This window comes from Cololabis saira, chromosome 3 (genome assembly GCF_033807715.1).
Source record: "Cololabis saira isolate AMF1-May2022 chromosome 3, fColSai1.1, whole genome shotgun sequence".
Taxonomy (NCBI): domain Eukaryota; kingdom Metazoa; phylum Chordata; class Actinopteri; order Beloniformes; family Belonidae; genus Cololabis; species Cololabis saira.
The window spans coordinates 12310445-12328602 of record NC_084589.1 but is presented as its reverse complement, the minus strand read 5'-3'; the positions used below and the strand labels follow the sequence as shown (position 1 = coordinate 12328602).

Sequence of the window (18158 nt, the reverse complement as noted above, 5' to 3'; positions counted from 1 at the left end):
TTCTCCTCATCCAGTTAAACAACCAAACTCTTACTTTAGGCCAGTGGAACTGGTGCTGGTTATTACAGTTTTGCATAGTGGCAGATAGTTACGAGTAGTTTTGTCATCCGGGTTACGCTCAAATCCAGTCCCCCCAGACTGGCGTGTAATCCTCGCCACCGCCCCGTCCTCTACCCGCCTCTGTGATCCATCACTCTGGGGGCAGGAACAAACGGGGCGGAGTGACCAGGAGGGGAAGTTTTTCCTTTTTTCTTTTTTTTTTAAAGTCCTTTTTAGTTTTTGCTTTTAGTATTTTATTTATTTTTTCTTATTTTCTGCCATCTGCTCAGAGAGGGTCTTTGAAGCATCCTTTACAGGGAGAGCGTTGGTACTACAGGGACTGTATGTCCCGTGCTTCAGCCGATTACAAGTCAGACGAAGCATAAACGCACACAGAAGAAGAAAAAAATGAAAACACATCAGAGCATCAGTTCGTCTGATATCAAAAATAAAATAACAAAGAAAATTAATCTTTCATCCTCTTCAATAAAACTAGGTTTGGAGTGAAAGTGTATTTTTGTTGATCCCTACTGTAATTGTGTGTATGTGTGTTTCTTTAGGCAATGGTAGGGATCCTGCAGGGCAAGGCCCGAGGAGGAGAAGAGGAGAGCATTCTCATGCACGACCTCAAGCCCTTTCGGATCCTGATAAGTCTACTGGACAAACCGGAGCTCGGTAACTAGTTTTACTTTAGTATGTAAACATCCGTTAACCAGTAGCCGTACTTGTGCCATCGTGTACCTGAGACATAAACTGCGTGCTTCACTTTACCCTGTGTCTCTGTCCAGGCCCAGTCATCCTAGAGGACGTTCTCATCGAGGTTTTTCGGACTCTTTACACACAGTGTCGAACAGAATTAGACCTCCAGAACCAGAGTCCATTCAGTAAAGATCACACACACCTGAGCAGGTCAGTCCGTGGTCTGCTGATCCATAATCCGTGGTATATCTGCTCCAATTTAACCAGAAACTAGCCTGTTTTTCATCTCTTTTTCCATGGACAGACATGATTTACCACCAAATAAAGAAACACCACGCAACAGTCCATTGTAAGACATATTTTGAATATTTGGAGAATATTAACAGCAAAGGGAAACTAACATATTAGCTTTTTCAGTTGGTGGAAATATGACAAATTAATAATTTTTTTTTCTCCACTCATCTTCGTTTTACAGTCTTTCTTTACCAGTAATGTGTAACAGAATACCTTAATTTTCTAACTGGGGTTTAGTATAAACGTGAAGTGGTCTGATAAGCCTACCTTATTATTAAAAAAAGCTTCTAGGAAAAAGTTATAAGTAAAGAAGTCACTCTTTGGCACTACGAAGGTCTGGGGGGGTTTTTCTGCTTTTATATCATCTCTTTTTAATCTTTTCTTTTATCCTCTTATGCACTTGAACATCACAAATACGTTTGAAATTACTCTCAACTACATTTTGTATGAATTTTGTGTCATTGCTTTGCTTTGAATATAAACTTGGATTAAATATATTTTAAATGCTTAAAGAACAAGGCATAGACTTAAAATAGAGATGTAAAAGTCGGAGGCATTGAAAAACATTGTGTGAAAAAAAAAAAAGTAGGTAAATTGAAGTTTGGGAAATGCTACGTAACTGTCTTTTGTTAGATGACGATTTACTTTGATACAGATTTATTGAGTTCAGCGGTGATCAAACGTGAACCTGATTAGATTTTCCTCTTTCCTTCAGTAAACTGCGGGAGAACAAGAAGACGGCAGAGCTGATTAAAACTGCTAATCTGCTCTTCAACTCGTTCGAGCCGTACTATATGTGGGACTACATTGCTCGCTGGTTTGAGGATTGCTGCAGGTCGGTGTTTTCAAAGACCTTTCTACTCAACAGTTGACATATCCAGTTAATAGCTGAAACAAAATGAGTTAAGGAGTAAATATGAGGAAAACTGAAGTTGTTGTCATGTTTTCTGAGCTACTTTGAGACAATGAAAACTTACCTGAAGCCTCGTCACGATAAAGGGATGCAGGCCTAGTTTAACAGCGCGGTGTTGAAGTGATGCTGAGCTGGTAGCTGAGAGCTTTTATCACTGGAAATTAGGGGTGTAACGGTATTTGTATTCGTCCCGTCCCGTCACGGTACGGGCGTCACGGTTCGGTGCACGCAGTCATACGGCGAATACGTCTGACTGAGTTAAAAAAAAATAAATAAAAAAAAATAAAAAATCAATCATCGTTTTTTTTCCCCCTTATAAATATCAACAGTCACGTTCCATTACAGACGTAAATGTGTGCTAGTCTGTGCATATCAATAAATATATGTGCAATTCATATATCATCATAAATTGTAAGCTGTAATAACGATAAAATGTTCTAATTCTTAATTTACAACTGTCCTGAACGCATCAGGGCTGTGAGCCAACGCGGATTGGGTGTAAAGCCTGATTTATGGTTCTGCGTTTAATCGACGCAGAGCATACGTCATAGGGTACGGCGCAGTCTACGGCGACGTGCAACCTTCGCCGTAGGCGCTGCGTTGGTGTAACGCGGTACCATAAATCAGCCTTAACAGTCACAGCAAATTTGCCGTGAAGGAGATTAGCGCTAAAGTTTAAAAGAGGACTAAATTTGTACAGTTTTGAATGTTACCCCGTTTTCCACGTTACCTGGATTATTTTGGGTTATGGAAGAGTCAACTACCGTTGGTGAGTCAGTGTAACCTCCATATATAATGTCTTTATCAGAATGTTGTGTAGCCTCGACCACCTGCCTATTTTAATGAGCTTGTGTTGTTGTGAACGAGACTATTCTCTGTTATAGAGCCCAGAAATGATGTTATAGACCGCTGTGTCTATATCTAGATAGATTGTGTAATTTTAGACCAGTTATGGTTTTTTTTTGTATTTAAATTGTATCAAAGATGGAACTGAGTCAGTCCGTGACTACCTGAGTTTTCAGAGCCATGTGATTGACAGCTGTCAGGCCTGTGTGTGTGTGTGTGTGTGTGTGTGTGTGTGTGTGTGTGTGTGTGTGTGTGTGTGTGTGTGTGTGTGTGTGTGTGTGTGTGTGTGTGTGTGTGTGTGTGTGTGTGTGTGTGTGTGTGTGTGTGTGTGTGTGTGTGTGTGTGTGTGTGTGTGTGTGACTTTACTCTGCTTTCTGCAGCATAGGCCTATAGGCTTGGCTCAATAAAAGTGAGAATAAATGTAGTTTGATGGTAGGATGATGTTGTTGAACGTTAAAATGACTATCATGAGGCCCATGGAGAATGCTCCGCCCCCAGACGGCTCTGCCCATATGCAGCAGTAGAGGAGCCCGGGTTCAAGTATTTATTAAAAGTGCTCGAGCCTCGTTACAATACCATCCCGCGCTCACATAAACCAGTCCGTGGTAAAATTAAAAACACTAATGCACAAGTTAAATGTTTTATTCTATTTATTTTACACTTTAATAAGAGATGCTTTTTAGTTTTGTAGCCAATTGAACAAACTTTAACTTTCAAATGCTATGATCAAAATAAAGGAAGAAAAAACTTGTCTTATACATTTGGGACTTTTTGTATTTTTTTTCCCGTTGTAACGAACCCGTACCGAACCCGTACCGAACCGTGACCCCTGTACCGAGGTACGTACCGAACCGTGACTTGTGTGTACCGTGACACCCCTACTGGAAATGTACTTTTATCAGTCAGAATTACACTCACAATAATCAGTTATGTTCACGTGTTGCAGGAGGACGGTGAACTCCAGCGCACATGTAGCACGGCATGCTGGGAGTTTGGACCCTCCTGAGCTCTTGCTGGTGGAGTTTTGTCAGCTGGTGGATTTTCTGCTGGATATCGTTTCCTTGGTGAGACTTTCTCTCTTCTGTCTGTCCCTTTCTCTCCATGTCTTTTGTCCCTTATTATTTTCTTATCTGTGTATTTGTGTTGTGTTTGTTTTCTTTTTATAAGAATTTCCTTGTTTTCTGCCGACTTAATGTTGTTCTGCACTTTAACTCACTATAAATCACTGCCCCTTCAGGACAGTGCAGTTGTTAGTTTTAAGGAATTTCCTCGTCAATCTGGTACAAAATGATTGTTCTTGTGACATCTGTACTCTTTTCTTTTTGTCCCTGAATATTTGATTTCCTTTTCTTGACATATCAGATCTTTTCTCTTTGTTTCCCCCCTCTTATACAGTCTTTATATTTATGAATCCCTGCTTGGGCTTTCAGGCTCAATCCCGCTCCCTCTTGGCACACTCAGCATGTTCACTTTTAGTGCCGTCCACTCACAGTTACAATGTGGCATCCCTGTTGTAACATTTGTCAGTTTTTTGGGTCCGGGCTTGGGATGTTACGGCCACCTGAGTGTGTGATCTTCCTGTCTGTTCTGCGTTGTGTGTGTTTATATGTGTGACATCCCCACACAGACCCGATCAAGCCTGCTTGGGGATATAATTTTCCTCCCACGTTTTTGAATAAATTAATTATATTTTCACTTTTTGGCATCTTCTCAGAAATGTGCTTATCTTTCGTGTGTTTCCAATCTGAATAGTTTGGAAATCCCACTGTCTTTATTTATTTATTTATTTAGAAATCCCTGTTGAAGTGTGTGTGTTTGGGTTAAAACGAGAAGATGTAGTCTTGTTTTCAGTGCCAGAGGAAGAGTGTGATGGTGCTGTGAGTGTATGAATCTGTGCAAACAGAGGTGTGTGGCCTGTGCTCTGCTTGCACCCGTCTGTTCAAACTATCTGCTCTTTCTCCTTGAAGCCTACTAGAAGCATGAGGGTAATCTGCCAGGTAAAGTACTGCTCTTTCCTGCTTTTTCACCTCACCCTGCTTCACTGAGGCTCCGATAACATTTCTGCAATGTCCTGCCAACATCCCTTTTCCTGCTTTGAATGATCATATCACGATGACTTACTTGTTTTGTGTTTATTTAATGCCAAAAAAGAGAACATGATCCAGTAGGATTATGGTCATTACATGTGATAACTTACCCACGGCTGCTTGGTTTGGATCTTGTGAAAATGAAATCTCCGCCCAGTGTGTATGTGTTTATGTTGAGCATGCATGCAGTTACACGCTACTGCAGTCCTCATCTTTTTAAAAACATGACCATTTATTTTAATGCCACGATTTATAGTTTATTTCCTTATTTGGATTTTTTTTTTCATTCATAAAGATAGGAAAACATATGCAAGAATTGGGGACATTTCAAACTCAATGAACAGGAGTTGCATAGGTTTTTTTAAAAGGCACATTTCGTTACATGTGTTGTTTTAACCTTGGCTAACAATTTAAAACAGTTAAATAATCATGTTCATCTACTCTCACATAACCAAGAGCTGTTGCCAAAATACTTGAAATACTTAAATGTTCTGTAACACTTCCAGGAGACGTACATAGAGATCCAGACGGAGCATCTCCCTCAGCTGCTGCTGCGGATGGTGGCGGCTCTCACCTGCAACCTGCAGGCCCTGCACCTCGGGGAGCTCACGCACTGCCTTCGTCTCTGCTCCAAGATCCTCAGCAAAGTGCAGCCTCCACTCGTGTCCCCTCTGGCCTTACCGCCGGGCCCCCAGGCTCAGGGTCTCGCAGACGACAAACAGGTGAGGCTTAAAGAATAAGAGGCCTTTTTGATCAAAGGCAGATATTGGTCTGCAAGTCTAGAAATTAAATGTGTTCAGTAGCACCAAAACAAAGCTGTGACATAGCCTGATTGATCAGACCCACATCCAGAAAAGGTGCAGGGTCTAAAATGGACCAATGAATGCTTATTAAACTGCCTTTGCACACAGTTGGTTAGCGCTACGAGCAATCAGAGCAACCAACAAGGTGACGCAAAGAAGTGAAGCAACAGGGGAGTGAGTGGTTGTGTAATCAGAATTAAATCGGTCGCTGTTTTTGGAAACAATGTGAGAAAAAACAATCAATATCTTTCACATCTGGGGACGTGTGACAGACAGATTATGTAATCGTGTTCAGATTACATCTTGAATAGCTTACTTTATTGTTGGAGGAAGATACCACAGGCCTCTTGCCATTTGTAAATGAGATGTGCCACATCCACCCCAAACTCCAAGAGATTGTGACAGAAGACCTTGGTGGCCAACATGTCTCATCAATTTGTCTGCAAAAGGGAGGATTCAGGACTGCTGAATATCAGCTGGTGTTTGGGCACTTTGGAGCTTCACTCTCATCGTTGATGAAGTTGTGGGGCTGAAAGTCCAGATTTGTTCACCTGTTTCACTTGGTCTTCCAACAGGGAGACAACAACCACCACTGGGTTTTCACAAACCCATTTAGTTACATGTGGTAAATTCAACTTTTGCTGTAGCCTGCCAGCAAAAAAGCAAAAAATTTACTTGCAGTATGTCTAGATTTCGAGGCTAGATATGACATCTTCTGACAAAAGCAAACATTCCCATAACTACAATTCTTCTGTCTGTACTCTATGACATGGTCTTGGGGACAAAAAGAGACAAAGTTGGCCCTGCTGCCGTCACAGATGCATCAAGTCCAGTTTACTCCTCTGATCCAGTCCCCCATCAAGTTTGTGTCTGAAAAACCAACTGATTCAGGCTCTGATGGTGCATCCTGGTCCCTGAGCTGGGCCGCTTGTTGCTTCCTGCCGGCCTGCTGGCTTGCAGCACAGTTGGCTGGGTGGCCATCTGACTCTCGGTCAGACATAAGGTGTTTGAAGACTTGTACAGAGAGCGAATGCTCCATTTGGTTTGTTGTGGTCCTTCTGGTCCCTGTCCAGCAACCTGGCTGTTTTTAAGGGTTTTGAAACCCGGTGAGCCATGTGTAAAAGTTCAGTGCTCCTCCCGGAGATGAAGAGGGGCAGTATGGGTTGAGGTAGACCCATGAGGAAAGGGAGAAACTAGAAAGAGAGAAGAAGGTTATCCAACAGCTGAGCCCAGCGAGCCTCTGAGGAAGTAGATGAATAAACTAGCTTGAGACGCCCCCAGGGTTTACTTTATCCATCAGAGTGGAAAACACCCAGCACAGATCCACTGAGTACAGTAACATCCCCACCCCCTCCTCTACCCTAAGGGCCATACGGAGAAGGTTGTGGGGAACGTGCCATCTGAGTCCAGGCTGCAGGAGGGCATGCTGCCCCGATCAAAGTGCGTGCCCCCGGGTCCTCAAAGGACGACTGTAAAGAAGAATGGAAGAAGTTGAATGTGTCGCTCTTTTTGTGATGTTACCTTTAAACACGTCCCTCCGGGCTGACCCAACAGCTGTGTTCACAGCCTCATGTTTTTAAAGACCAGGATCAAATACACATTGAGTTATGTCTGTAGAAGTTTTGGTATCTTTCTTTTTCTTAAAATGTAGTCATTTATAGATTTGGTTCCAGTTAAAGGGGACCTATTATGGAATCTAATCCCTATTTTAAACAGGCCTTGAATGTCTTAAAAACAAGTTTTTGCTAAATAAATTAAAAATTCAGCCTCTAAATCATGTCTTTAGCATCCCATTCTTTAACCTCATTCTCTATGTGGGATTCTGAGTGGGCAGGGAAGCTATGATAATGAAGCACTGTGCTGAGTTACACCGTGTCCTAACTGCATGCGATGTGAGCGAGATTCAGCGACAAAATCAATTCCATCCATCGCTTTGCTTTATTTTCTATTGGACTGTCCTAACTGGACGCAGCAACGAAGTGCTGTTTTGAGCTGAACATTTGTCGGACACGCTTCTATTTTCTTCCTGTCGCTCGTGTTGAAAGCCGGTTGAAAGCGCTGTAGGAAAGAGTCATGGATGAGGAACGGCTGATCCAGTTAGTTGAAATGAGAAGTTATCTCTATGATTCCACCTCATTTCACTACAAAAACCTCAATAAAGTGGCAGCTGCTGGAGGGAGATGGACAGAGAGCGTCCGATGTCACGCAGTGCTACGTGATAGTTGGACGCTCGCATGCAGTTAGGACACGGTTTTATAGTTATGGGCGTCGTTTGCATTTTGATTTACGTAATGACGGGAGCAGAATCTTATTGGCTCGTAGATCCACATCACACTGGACGGCTCATCCGGGCGGCTGTACAGACACTGCAGAATTTAGTTGCTTTCCTCCTTCTCTGAGTTGTCAGGCTGAGGGGAGAACACTTTATATATGTTAAAGCAAGAAAAAACTTGTTTTTCATAATCCCCTTTAAATGTTCTTCTCTCAAAGTGGTACAAATAATCATCCTCTGTTGTCCTCTTTCCTTGATAGACTTTCCCCTCTGCTCCGGAGACCCCTGGTTGTGGGGAGGTGTTTTATGACGTGAACAATGCTCCCGCCAGTCGATCCTCTGAAAGTGGCTTCACAGACTTCGTCCAGTACGAGGCCGACGGCCCCGAGGAGACGGAGCAGACCCGTCACTCCCACCACATGCTCAGAACAGGAAGTCGCTCCTCCGGCCTGTGTCAGACCAAGCCCCTGGATAAACCGGTCATGCAGTGCTGCCTGGAACACTTCCGACAGTTCCTCTCGCGCCTCATCACCCTGTACATCATCCCCGGCCCGGCGGAGAAGGCCGAGCCCCACCGAGGGGAGCTCGTGCACTCGGGGCCTCTGGTTGCTGAGAGCTCCCAGCACGGCGATCAGAAACCGTCCGTCTCAGGGTTCGGCACCATCCAGAAAGAGTGTGTTGCTGCATTCACGGCCGCCTGTCAGCTCTTCTTGGAGTGCTCCAGTTTCCCGGTTTACATCGCAGAAGGAAACGTCAAGTCCTCGCCCACACGGGAGGAGCAGTTTGGTAGGAAACAAAACCAAACATTTAGGGGAAATGGGGTAACTGTTTAATAGCATTTAAATATGTGGAAACTATTTTATGGCACTGGAATTTATATTTTTATTTTTTAACTCAATTTTTAATTGTTTTTTATCCTTCTGTTCAAAGTATTTTTATTCGTTTTTTTTTTTAATCGTACAAGATACAATTTGACATGCATTTCAATACATTTCAACACAATCCCACACCATTGCACCACCACATGTCCACATTACATCACAGGTTCAACAGTAAATGTGATATTTGGTTGTTGTTTTTTTTTAAACAAACAAACAATATACAAATGAAGTGAACAAAACAAACAAAAATTTACAAAAATAAGAAGAAAAAAAGGGAAAGGAAAAAGAGGGAGGGGTTATATCTATACATTGGAAATGTCTGAGGTATCTCTCTTTTCAACCTGATCTAGAACTGGTTTCCATATAGAATAGAAGTCGAGGGCACAGCCTTTTGTAACATATTGGATCTTTTCTAAAGTCTGATGGTGCAGAAGATCTCTGATACACTGACTGAAAGTTGGAGGAGATCTGTCTTTCCATGTAAACAATATGAACCTTCTAGCCAGTAACATGGCAAAGGCTATCATGTTTTTGCCATGATGAATGGGGCAGAAGTCCAGCGGTACAACACCAAATACAGCTATTATGGCAAGAGGTTCTATGGGTGTTCCTAGCAGGTCAGAATTTGAATATAGGTTGCCAAAACTCCGTTTTTTTTTTTAGGCAGAGCCAGAACATAAGTTGCTGTTGCTGTTCCACAGCGGTCACAGTTAGGATCAATGTTTGGTGTTATCTTTGCCAATCTCGATTTAGACCAATGTATCATATATTTAGCTTTTTATCTGTATATGGGTATTTGGTTTTTGGGGTGTTTTATTTGTATATGACAGTGCTGAGTGTGTGAGATGGAGATGTCAATTTGCCCGAGAAAACCTCCCAAAGGGATTAATAAAGTCATCTGAATCTGAATTTGAAAAGCAGAGTTGGTAAATGGCGAAATATATGTTTTAAGTGCAGGACAAGCGGATACTGACTCATGTCTCACCTTCCTTCACACAGATAATGAGCAGATCCGGCTGCCGGAGTGGCTGCAGACGTTGATGGACGCCTGCTGTCTGGCCAGTGATTTCTGCCTCCAGGGCGTAGCCATCTCCCTGCTCATGGACCTGGTAGGACTGACTCAGTCGGTGGCCATGGTGGCCGCTGAGAGCGTGGCATCAAGTGGCCCTGCTGAGCCCAGCCAGACCATGAGCCCCAGCCAGGGTCGAGTGGCCGTCGTCATCAGGCCACCGCTCACTCAGGGAATCTTAAAGTACATGGCAGAAAAGACAGAGTTCTTCAAGGTAACGACGGTTGTTGTTTTAGAGAAAAGGTTGCAATCGAACCTCAGTCTTCCATCCGCCTGACTGTTTGTGTGATGTTTTTATCAGAGTGTGGCTGTGATCTTGTGGGACCAGCTGAGTGAAGGAACCCCTCAGCATCATCAGCGCAGCGTGGAGCTCTTCTACCAGCTCCACAACCTGGTTCCCTCATCCAGTATCTGTGAAGATGTCATCAGCCAGCAGCTCATGCACCGGGACAAGGTCAGTATAGCAGAGCAAAGCACTTGTGTTAGGAACCTTGTTGTTTAGATTAGATTAGATTGTCATTTATTTCTCCCTCAATGGGGAAATTTGCTTTGTGCAGCAGCAGTACACTCAACACACACATGCAGGGAAAGGATAAAAAAAAAAAGTAAAAAATATATAATTACAAAATACAAACAGTATATACATTGGAATGAAAAATAAAAAGTAGTGCAGTATGGGAAAGAAAGAAAAACAGTGCAAAAAAAGCAGGTAGGACGTTTATGAGGTTCATTAAACTGTAAATTCAAAATTCTTTTTCAGTCTTCTCAACAAGATATAAACTGGGAGTACAGCGATAATGTTAAAGGTAGACCTATTAATCAGTTGACCAATTTAAAATAATTGACATCAATTGTAGAAAACCCGTAGAGTTGAACCTCAAGATAATACATGAGATCTTTGCAATGGTATTGGTTAGGATTCTGCTCTATTTAGATTTAAAAGTGCCAGATTCTTGTATTTGCTCTTTCTATCTAGTAGAAAATAAGTGTGGATATCATTTAAACTTTGATAAGACAACAAGTCTATAAATAGACTAAGGAAACAGTGCATTTTATTGAATGTCTTTTATTGTCGTTATACATTGTATAACGAAAATGTAGAATGGACCTGACTGTAGGATTTACATCTGCAACTAAGTGCATGATCTGTTGCTGAGTTCCTAATCTAAGAGCGGATGAGCTGCATAAGACATCAGATGTGGAACCACATGGAGAATCTGGTTAAATGTTCAGATAAAGCTTTTTCCAGAATTGCCCCCTGCTGACTACGTAGTTCACTACTCCACAGATGCCATAGTGAAAAAACATCCTTCACTAGATGCTACAGTGTTACTCATGAGTTAGTTATCTCATGTGACTCATTAAATTAATATGTAAACATGCTCCTGTTCCAGAGGATTCGTTTAGAGGCCCACGTGAAGTTCTGTGTGCTGTGGCATTTGACTCGAGATTTGAACATCACCAAGTCTTCTCCTTTCAGTCGCACCTTCGACAGGTAAGATTGAATTCTCCTATATTGTGGAGATGGCTCTAGTGTTTTGAACACACATTCAAACGTTTGCATTGCTTTATGATCTCCACATGATTTTGCTGTTCCTCACCTCTTCTCACTCCGTCCGTCAGGTCTCTCTTCATCATGCTGGATAGCTTCAGCTACTGGGATCCGTGCACCAGTGCGGTTGGTCGGGCCTGGCTCAATCAGGTCCTGCAGAGACACGACATTGCGCGTGTCCTTGAGCCACTCCTGCTCCTCCTGCTCCATCCAAAGACTCACAGAGTTTCTATCCAGAGGGTACAAGCCCAGCGTCACTGGGATCAGGTGTTCCCTGACCCGCCTGAGCCAGAGCCACCAGGACACATCTACACCCGAGACTCTGGCTTCTCTGACAGTGAGGGAACTTAGTTTTTCAGCTAAAATTACACTCTCTGACAAGGCCATGTTTATTTATTTATTTTATTTGTTGCACTTATAAACTTACAAGCATCGGAAAAAAAGCAGTAATAAAACAAAGTTAAAATGTGCAGGAAAGATCATGAAGCCCGACGGGCTTATAAAGCCGCTTTTGCACTAGTATCGCTTCTCCTCGGTTCTACCCGCCACGGCCCCATTTTGCGCTTTCGCACTAGGGCTGAGACGGGTAGAGCCGCTCCAAGTCGATACTTTTTTCTGTAACCATTTCAGCGAGGTTCTAATCGGGCTGAGCCGGGACTATTTCTGAGGTCACCACCCTCCGCGCCACCGATTGGTCGGGGGGCGGGGCCGTCAGACGTTTGAATCAGGAAGCGGGAGTCAGAGCGAGAGCGACCCGCAGCTCGCTGCGATTTTATTATAAAGCGCAAAACGTCAGTTTGGTGATCCAACTCTGAGGTGCAGATGTTCATAAACCTGGTGACTGACGAGAGAATTAAAAAAGGGATGTAGACGGGCTGTTTTACTCTCAGCCGCTCCCGGCTCCAGCTGATTTCTGATCAGCGCCGACATGAACAAAGCGGTTGCGCAATCGAGTACGTCACAGCAGCTTCACCCCAACCTGCCCACTTCTCCCCTGGCAGTGCGAAAACACACGGGGACAAACGGGAAGAGCCGCGACGAGCCGAGCCGAGCCGGGCTAAGGTCGTACTAATGCACCATAAACGACCCTCTCCTCTTAAACCTACAATAATTATAATTAACACATTACACCCCCCCCTCCCCACCCAATACCCACAATTCCTCATACACGCATACACACGTGCATATTTCCATCATATACAAAGAAGTATGTTATACAACAGAGAACAATAGTTACATAACATTTTGAAAAAAAAGAGAAATATATGTAAAAAATCATAATAAAAAATAGAGATACATATGATATAAAAGACATACCAATGATACAAGAGTGATTAGAACATCTGTAAGGATTTTTTAAAATTTAGTCTTAAATTTATTTAAAGAGAGACATTATTCTGTTAAATTTTTTATATCATTCCACAGCACTACACCTTGGTAGACAAATTAAAATGTAGCAACAGAGGTCCTACAGAAAGGAATGTGCAAGTCATTCTTCCCTCTTGTAAAATGCGCATGGTAATGGGAATTAAACTCAAAGTAACTTTGGAAAAAAAATGGGTAAAGATGCAGGAAGGCGAATCACTTCATACCGTACATAAGAACTCCTATTTGATACTTGTTGACCTCATAAATTGTGAGAAGTTGCAATTGTTTAAATAATGTTTGTTTTTAATTACTTTTTCTAACATTAATTTTCCTCTGTCATTCTTTTCATTAGATTTTAACCAAATCCACAATGACAGGATTAGACGGGAAGAACTTCGCAGCCTGGCGATAAATGACATGGAGCCATTCTGCCTGACCGTCAACCCCTTGAGTGACAGCATGTCCATTCTGAGCCTCAGCAGTGAAAATTTGCAGTTAACCGGTGAATATCAGCCGGCTGACCAGCAGGGGGAGCCGCAGAGCTCCGAGTCCAGTGGTTCTCATTCATCTACGGTGGAAAATGGCAGCTTTGAGGAGCCAGACGGGGTCAGCAACCCCGTAAACGGCTTAGACCAGCAGCCCGGAGGCTCAGACTGCGTGTCTGAAGACTCCGTCGAGGATGCCGTGTCCTCTGTTTTGAAAGATCTCATCGATAAAGTTTTGGATTTAGTAGACGATGACTCTCATGGTGTCCCAACTCCACCTGAAAACTGGCCCCACACGGATACAGACAGCACCTCCTCCGATACCTCCACTGGTCTGCGTTTGGACTCCTGCCCTCCTCACAACTCCAGCCAAACCCTGCCTGAGATGTTAGCAGGAGGCACGTTGGAGTTCCTCTCCGGCACGTCAGCTTATGCATCGGTCGAGGAGCAGCACAAAGAGGGCATCACACGCCACAGCTCGTCCCCCTCCATCGTCACGCTGCCGGACGGCTCCGCTCCAGCCACCCCGGAGCACAACCTGCAGGTGGACGACCCCCAGGCCCGCAAGCGCAGCCACAGCAGCACCCAGCTCAGCCTTAAGGGGAAGATCATGGAGAGGCTGGCGGACAAATCTCCAGGGGCCAAGCCAAAGATCAAAAAGAGCAAGCGGAAACTGGAGGAGAAGCAGAGGAAAGCAGCCAATCAAGCTGACAAACTGTGTCCGCCCAGTATTTTCTTCGGGGACAGTCTGGATCTGGAGAACTGGTACAGCTGCGGGGAGGGTGAAGTATCGGAGATTGAGAGTGACACGGGTTCGCCCAGCGGGGGCTCTGCAGACACGGTCGGTGGCGTCAGCGTGACGGGATGCAGGTTATCCGGAGCCCCCCCCCGTTTTAACATCCACCCTCTCTACCAGCACGTGCTGCTCTACCTCCAGCTGTACGACTCCTCCAGGACCCTGCACGCCCTCTCCGCCATCGCAGCCATGCTGAGAGCTGCTCCCTCAGGCTTCGTGAGCGCTATCTCCACCACCAGCATCAACAACACCTACACTCCGCAGCTCTCCCTGCTCCAGAACCTGCTGGCCCGGCACCGCGTCTCCGTCATGGGCAAGGACTTCTACTGCCCCATCCCCCAGGACTCCCACTCCCACTCCTTCCGCAGCGCCATGTACCTGGAGATAATCATCTCGCTGTGTCTCTACTTCCTACGAAGCTATTACTCCGCCCACGTGACGGCGGGCCCTCAGGACTTGGCGGGAAACCGGGCCATGCAGCTGACCAGCGTGGAGGTCTTAACGCTGCTCTTCAGCGAGCTTGTGAAAGTCACCGGCGGCTCAGCGAAGGGCTTCGCCAGCTTCATCAGCGACGTTCTCTCAAAGTGCAAGGTTCAGAAAGTGGTTCTGCACTGCCTCCTGTCTTCCATATTCGGTGCCCAGAAGTGGCACGAGCAGCGGGCGGCCGGGGTGAACATGGCCACGGTGGAGGAGGGTCTCTCTGAAGACAGCGTCATCAACCTGTCGGAGGACCAGATCGACAGCTGCAGCGCCGTCCAGTCCCAGCTGCTGCGGCTGCTGCAGAGCCTGGTGGTGCTGGAGCACCGGGTCCTGGTGCCGGTGGAGGAGGGGGGGGAGGGCGTGCCTGTGGCGGCTGGGCCGGGGGGTGGAGGGACGGGAGGCGGTGCAGGGGCTGGGTTTGAGATCATAGGCGGGGAGGTGGAGCACGTCAACCCTCAGCAGCCAATGTCTTCGCTGCAGTACCTGCATGGACAGCCCATCACGGCGCAGGGCATGTTCCTGTGTGCCGTGATCCGGGCCCTGCACCAGCACCACGCCTGTAAGATGCATCCTCAGTGGATAGGACTCATCACAGCCACCCTGCCCTACATGGGGAGAGTGCTGAGGCGGGTGGTGGCCTCGGTGACCCTGCAGCTGTGCAGAAACCTGGATAACCTTCTCCTGCAGTACCGCTACGAGACGGGGGTGACTGACACCAGGTATTCAAGTTTGGATCCATCTCATTTACAGTGTTGGGACTAACGCGTTATTCAGTAACACGTTACAGTAACGCCGTTAGTTTTGCGGTAACTAATACTTTAACGCATTACTTTTTAAATTAAGTATAGCAATTACCGTTACCAAAGGTGCGTTACTCCGTTATTTCTGGCTACAGTGAAGCTTTTTTCCCCCACACGCGGAGAACAGAGGAAATGTAGTGGGCATGTGTGTGTGCGTTCAAAAACAAAGCGGTCATGGCGAGCCAAGAGAGCAAGGCGAGTTTCGCAACGTGGAATTACAGTAATCCCTGGTTTTTCGCAGGGGTTACGTTCCAAAAAGAACCCGTGATAAGTGAAATTCTTTTTACAATTAATATAGAAGGCTTCAAATTGCGGAGATCAGCACCGCCTCGCACGTATTTCACTGCTCTTCCGACTCCACCGCTGCATCCCGACTCGCTCTGTAGCATCTTTTTCACCTGTGCAGGTGTTTTTTCAAGAGAAGAAAATAGTTATGGGTCGTTGTTGTCGCTCTTTTTTTCTTCTGGGCAAAAAGATTCTCATAAACCGACATGCCACCATTGGTTATATGGGGAGTCTCGATCTGGAGAACTCCCCATATCTCCCCCGTTCTTGAGCTGCTTGCTGAAGCTCATTGGCCGTTCTCAGCTTGTTGCTAAGCGACCAACGTTATTGACACAGGAAGTGAAGAAGCGGGGAGACTGTTTAGAATGTAGAACACAATGCACAATGCAAATCCATACAGTACCTGCTGAAATGAAGGCTAGAGGGGCATTAAATGGGAGCATTTAAAATGTTTTTATTTAAAGTAACTAAAAAGTTACTTTTTATAGTAACGCATTACTTTTTGGTCTAAGTAACTGAGTTACTTTTTAATGAAGTAACTAGTAACGGTAACTAGTTACTATTTTTCAGTAACTAGCACAACACTGCTCATTTCCAGTAGCATGTAGTCAGCTTTGTGCAGTAACATGATTTGGCCACCAGAGGGCACTCTTTCTCATCTGATGAGGTGGCTCAGCGCTACGTCATTCCTCCATCTATTCCACTGATACAAATCTGTGTAAAAATCTGGATTCTGGAGCTAATATGAAAATGAACTAAAATGTTTAATTCTGAAATTGACAGTCCGCCGTGGGTCGCTCTCAGCATCCCTCCTGACCTGGTTCTGACTGTTCTGGAGGGGGTGACGTCCATCATTCATTACTGTCTGCTGGATCCCAGCTCTCAGTACCACCAGGTGAGGGCAGTGCACACCAGGAGATTGGCTGGTTTAATAAAACGTTTCTGACTCGAGCTTCTCCTAAACATACATGACCTCATTTTTTTTGACTGATTAGTTAATATAATCTATATTAAGGATGTTTTAATGTTCTTTGTATAATATATATCATTTCTTTCGGTGCTGATTTTCTTGTTGCATGTTCTGCTATTTAGTTACAAGTGAGCGTTGACCAGAAGCACCTGGCCGAGGCTCGCTCAGGCATCCTGTCCATCCTCCACACCATCATGTCTTCCGTCACGCTGCTGTGGAGCGTCCTGCACCACGCTGACAGCTCAGACAAGCCGGCTGCCGCCTCAGCTTCCTCCACTTCAAATATCAACCTGGGCTCCACCAAGGTACTTCTAGCAAAGTGTTTTCATGTTTTACCCTTTAAACCTTCAGTTCAGCTATTTTTTCCTCCCTTTTTTAATGCATATATTCAGCCAGCTTAGCCACATAACACCCCATCACCCCCAATGAAGTGTTTTGTTGAATATGATGGAGGTATAGTTACTAATAGTTCTGACTTTTCCTTTTAACTTTTGGCTCGCCGTTACTTTTGAAGCACCTCTTATCCCGACTTTGTTGGATTATCTGGCAGGTTCTGTGCTAAGAGCCACTTCAAGCACGCTCAGGGGAGAGTTGGAGACGTTAAGTCAACATCGTTACGGCCATGAAAGGAGCACTTAGTGATGGGAAATTGTGTTAAATAGGTTTGGATTTTCACGGGGTGAATTGTAAGCAAGGTGCTAGAATGCAAATCAGTCACACAAAAATATAAATATATCTGGGAGTATGTTTAAAGCTCTGTTTTTATGATTTAATTTTGTTTGCTTTTGTGGAAAATGAACAAATGCAGCAATAAACAGAAAGGTCACAAGCACAGTAAGTTGTTTGTACTTTTATGCAGTTTTTTTTTTCTAACACAAAAGACTCAGCGGGGGTTTTATTAACATTGGTTGAATAAATAATAACAGCTTCCTTCCCCACATCTGCTTCACAGAACCTCCGTCAGCAGATCCTCGAGCTGTTGGGGCCGATCTCCATGAACCACGGTGCTCACTTCATGGCAGCCATAGCGTATGTCTGGAATGAGAGGAGGCAGGTCAAGACCCCGGTCAGAAATAAGGTACGAGAAGCAAAAGAAGACTCACTCGCACTCTGACGGATGGAGAAAATATAAACAGTCAACCATCTTTCAGGTGATCCCCGCTGCCAGCGAGGAGCAGCTGCTGCTGGTGGAGCTGGTTCGCTCAGTGAGCGCCATGCGCACGGAAACCGTCATGCAGACGGTGAAGGAGGTCTTGAAGCAGCCGCCTGCCATTTCAAAAGACAAGGTCTGCTTTCACTGTTTGATTATTAAATTAATTACGTAAATGCTAGGGCGTTGTTATTCCCACACGAGGAAGAGTATTAACTTGACTGTTATGACGTCACAACAGAGTCTTTAGTTGAGGTTGAGTTCATTGTTAAAGTCCTGAACTTGTTTTCTGCTGATCCTCAGAAGCATCTCTCCCTGGAGGTCTGCATGCTGCAGTTCTTCTACGCCTACGTCCAGAGGTGAGCCAAC

The 18158-nt window shown here is 44.8% G+C and overlaps 1 protein-coding gene across 1 annotated transcript in view; it reads left to right on the top strand.

Moving 5' to 3' along the window:
• dop1a (DOP1 leucine zipper like protein A) overlaps nucleotides 1-18158 on the top strand; it is a 37115-nt gene that overhangs the window by 11609 nt on the left and 7348 nt on the right. Inside the window, exons 9-25 of the mRNA XM_061716207.1 lie at nucleotides 600-714; nucleotides 828-948; nucleotides 1748-1867; nucleotides 3738-3855; nucleotides 4759-4788; nucleotides 5385-5600; nucleotides 8214-8739; nucleotides 9834-10117; nucleotides 10205-10357; nucleotides 11298-11398; nucleotides 11527-11792; nucleotides 13176-15303; nucleotides 16453-16564; nucleotides 16762-16944; nucleotides 17592-17717; nucleotides 17791-17925; nucleotides 18093-18148. Of these exons, the coding sequence (XP_061572191.1) occupies nucleotides 600-714; nucleotides 828-948; nucleotides 1748-1867; nucleotides 3738-3855; nucleotides 4759-4788; nucleotides 5385-5600; nucleotides 8214-8739; nucleotides 9834-10117; nucleotides 10205-10357; nucleotides 11298-11398; nucleotides 11527-11792; nucleotides 13176-15303; nucleotides 16453-16564; nucleotides 16762-16944; nucleotides 17592-17717; nucleotides 17791-17925; nucleotides 18093-18148 (4790 nt within the window). The remainder of the gene's footprint in view (nucleotides 1-599; nucleotides 715-827; nucleotides 949-1747; nucleotides 1868-3737; nucleotides 3856-4758; nucleotides 4789-5384; nucleotides 5601-8213; nucleotides 8740-9833; nucleotides 10118-10204; nucleotides 10358-11297; nucleotides 11399-11526; nucleotides 11793-13175; nucleotides 15304-16452; nucleotides 16565-16761; nucleotides 16945-17591; nucleotides 17718-17790; nucleotides 17926-18092; nucleotides 18149-18158) is intronic.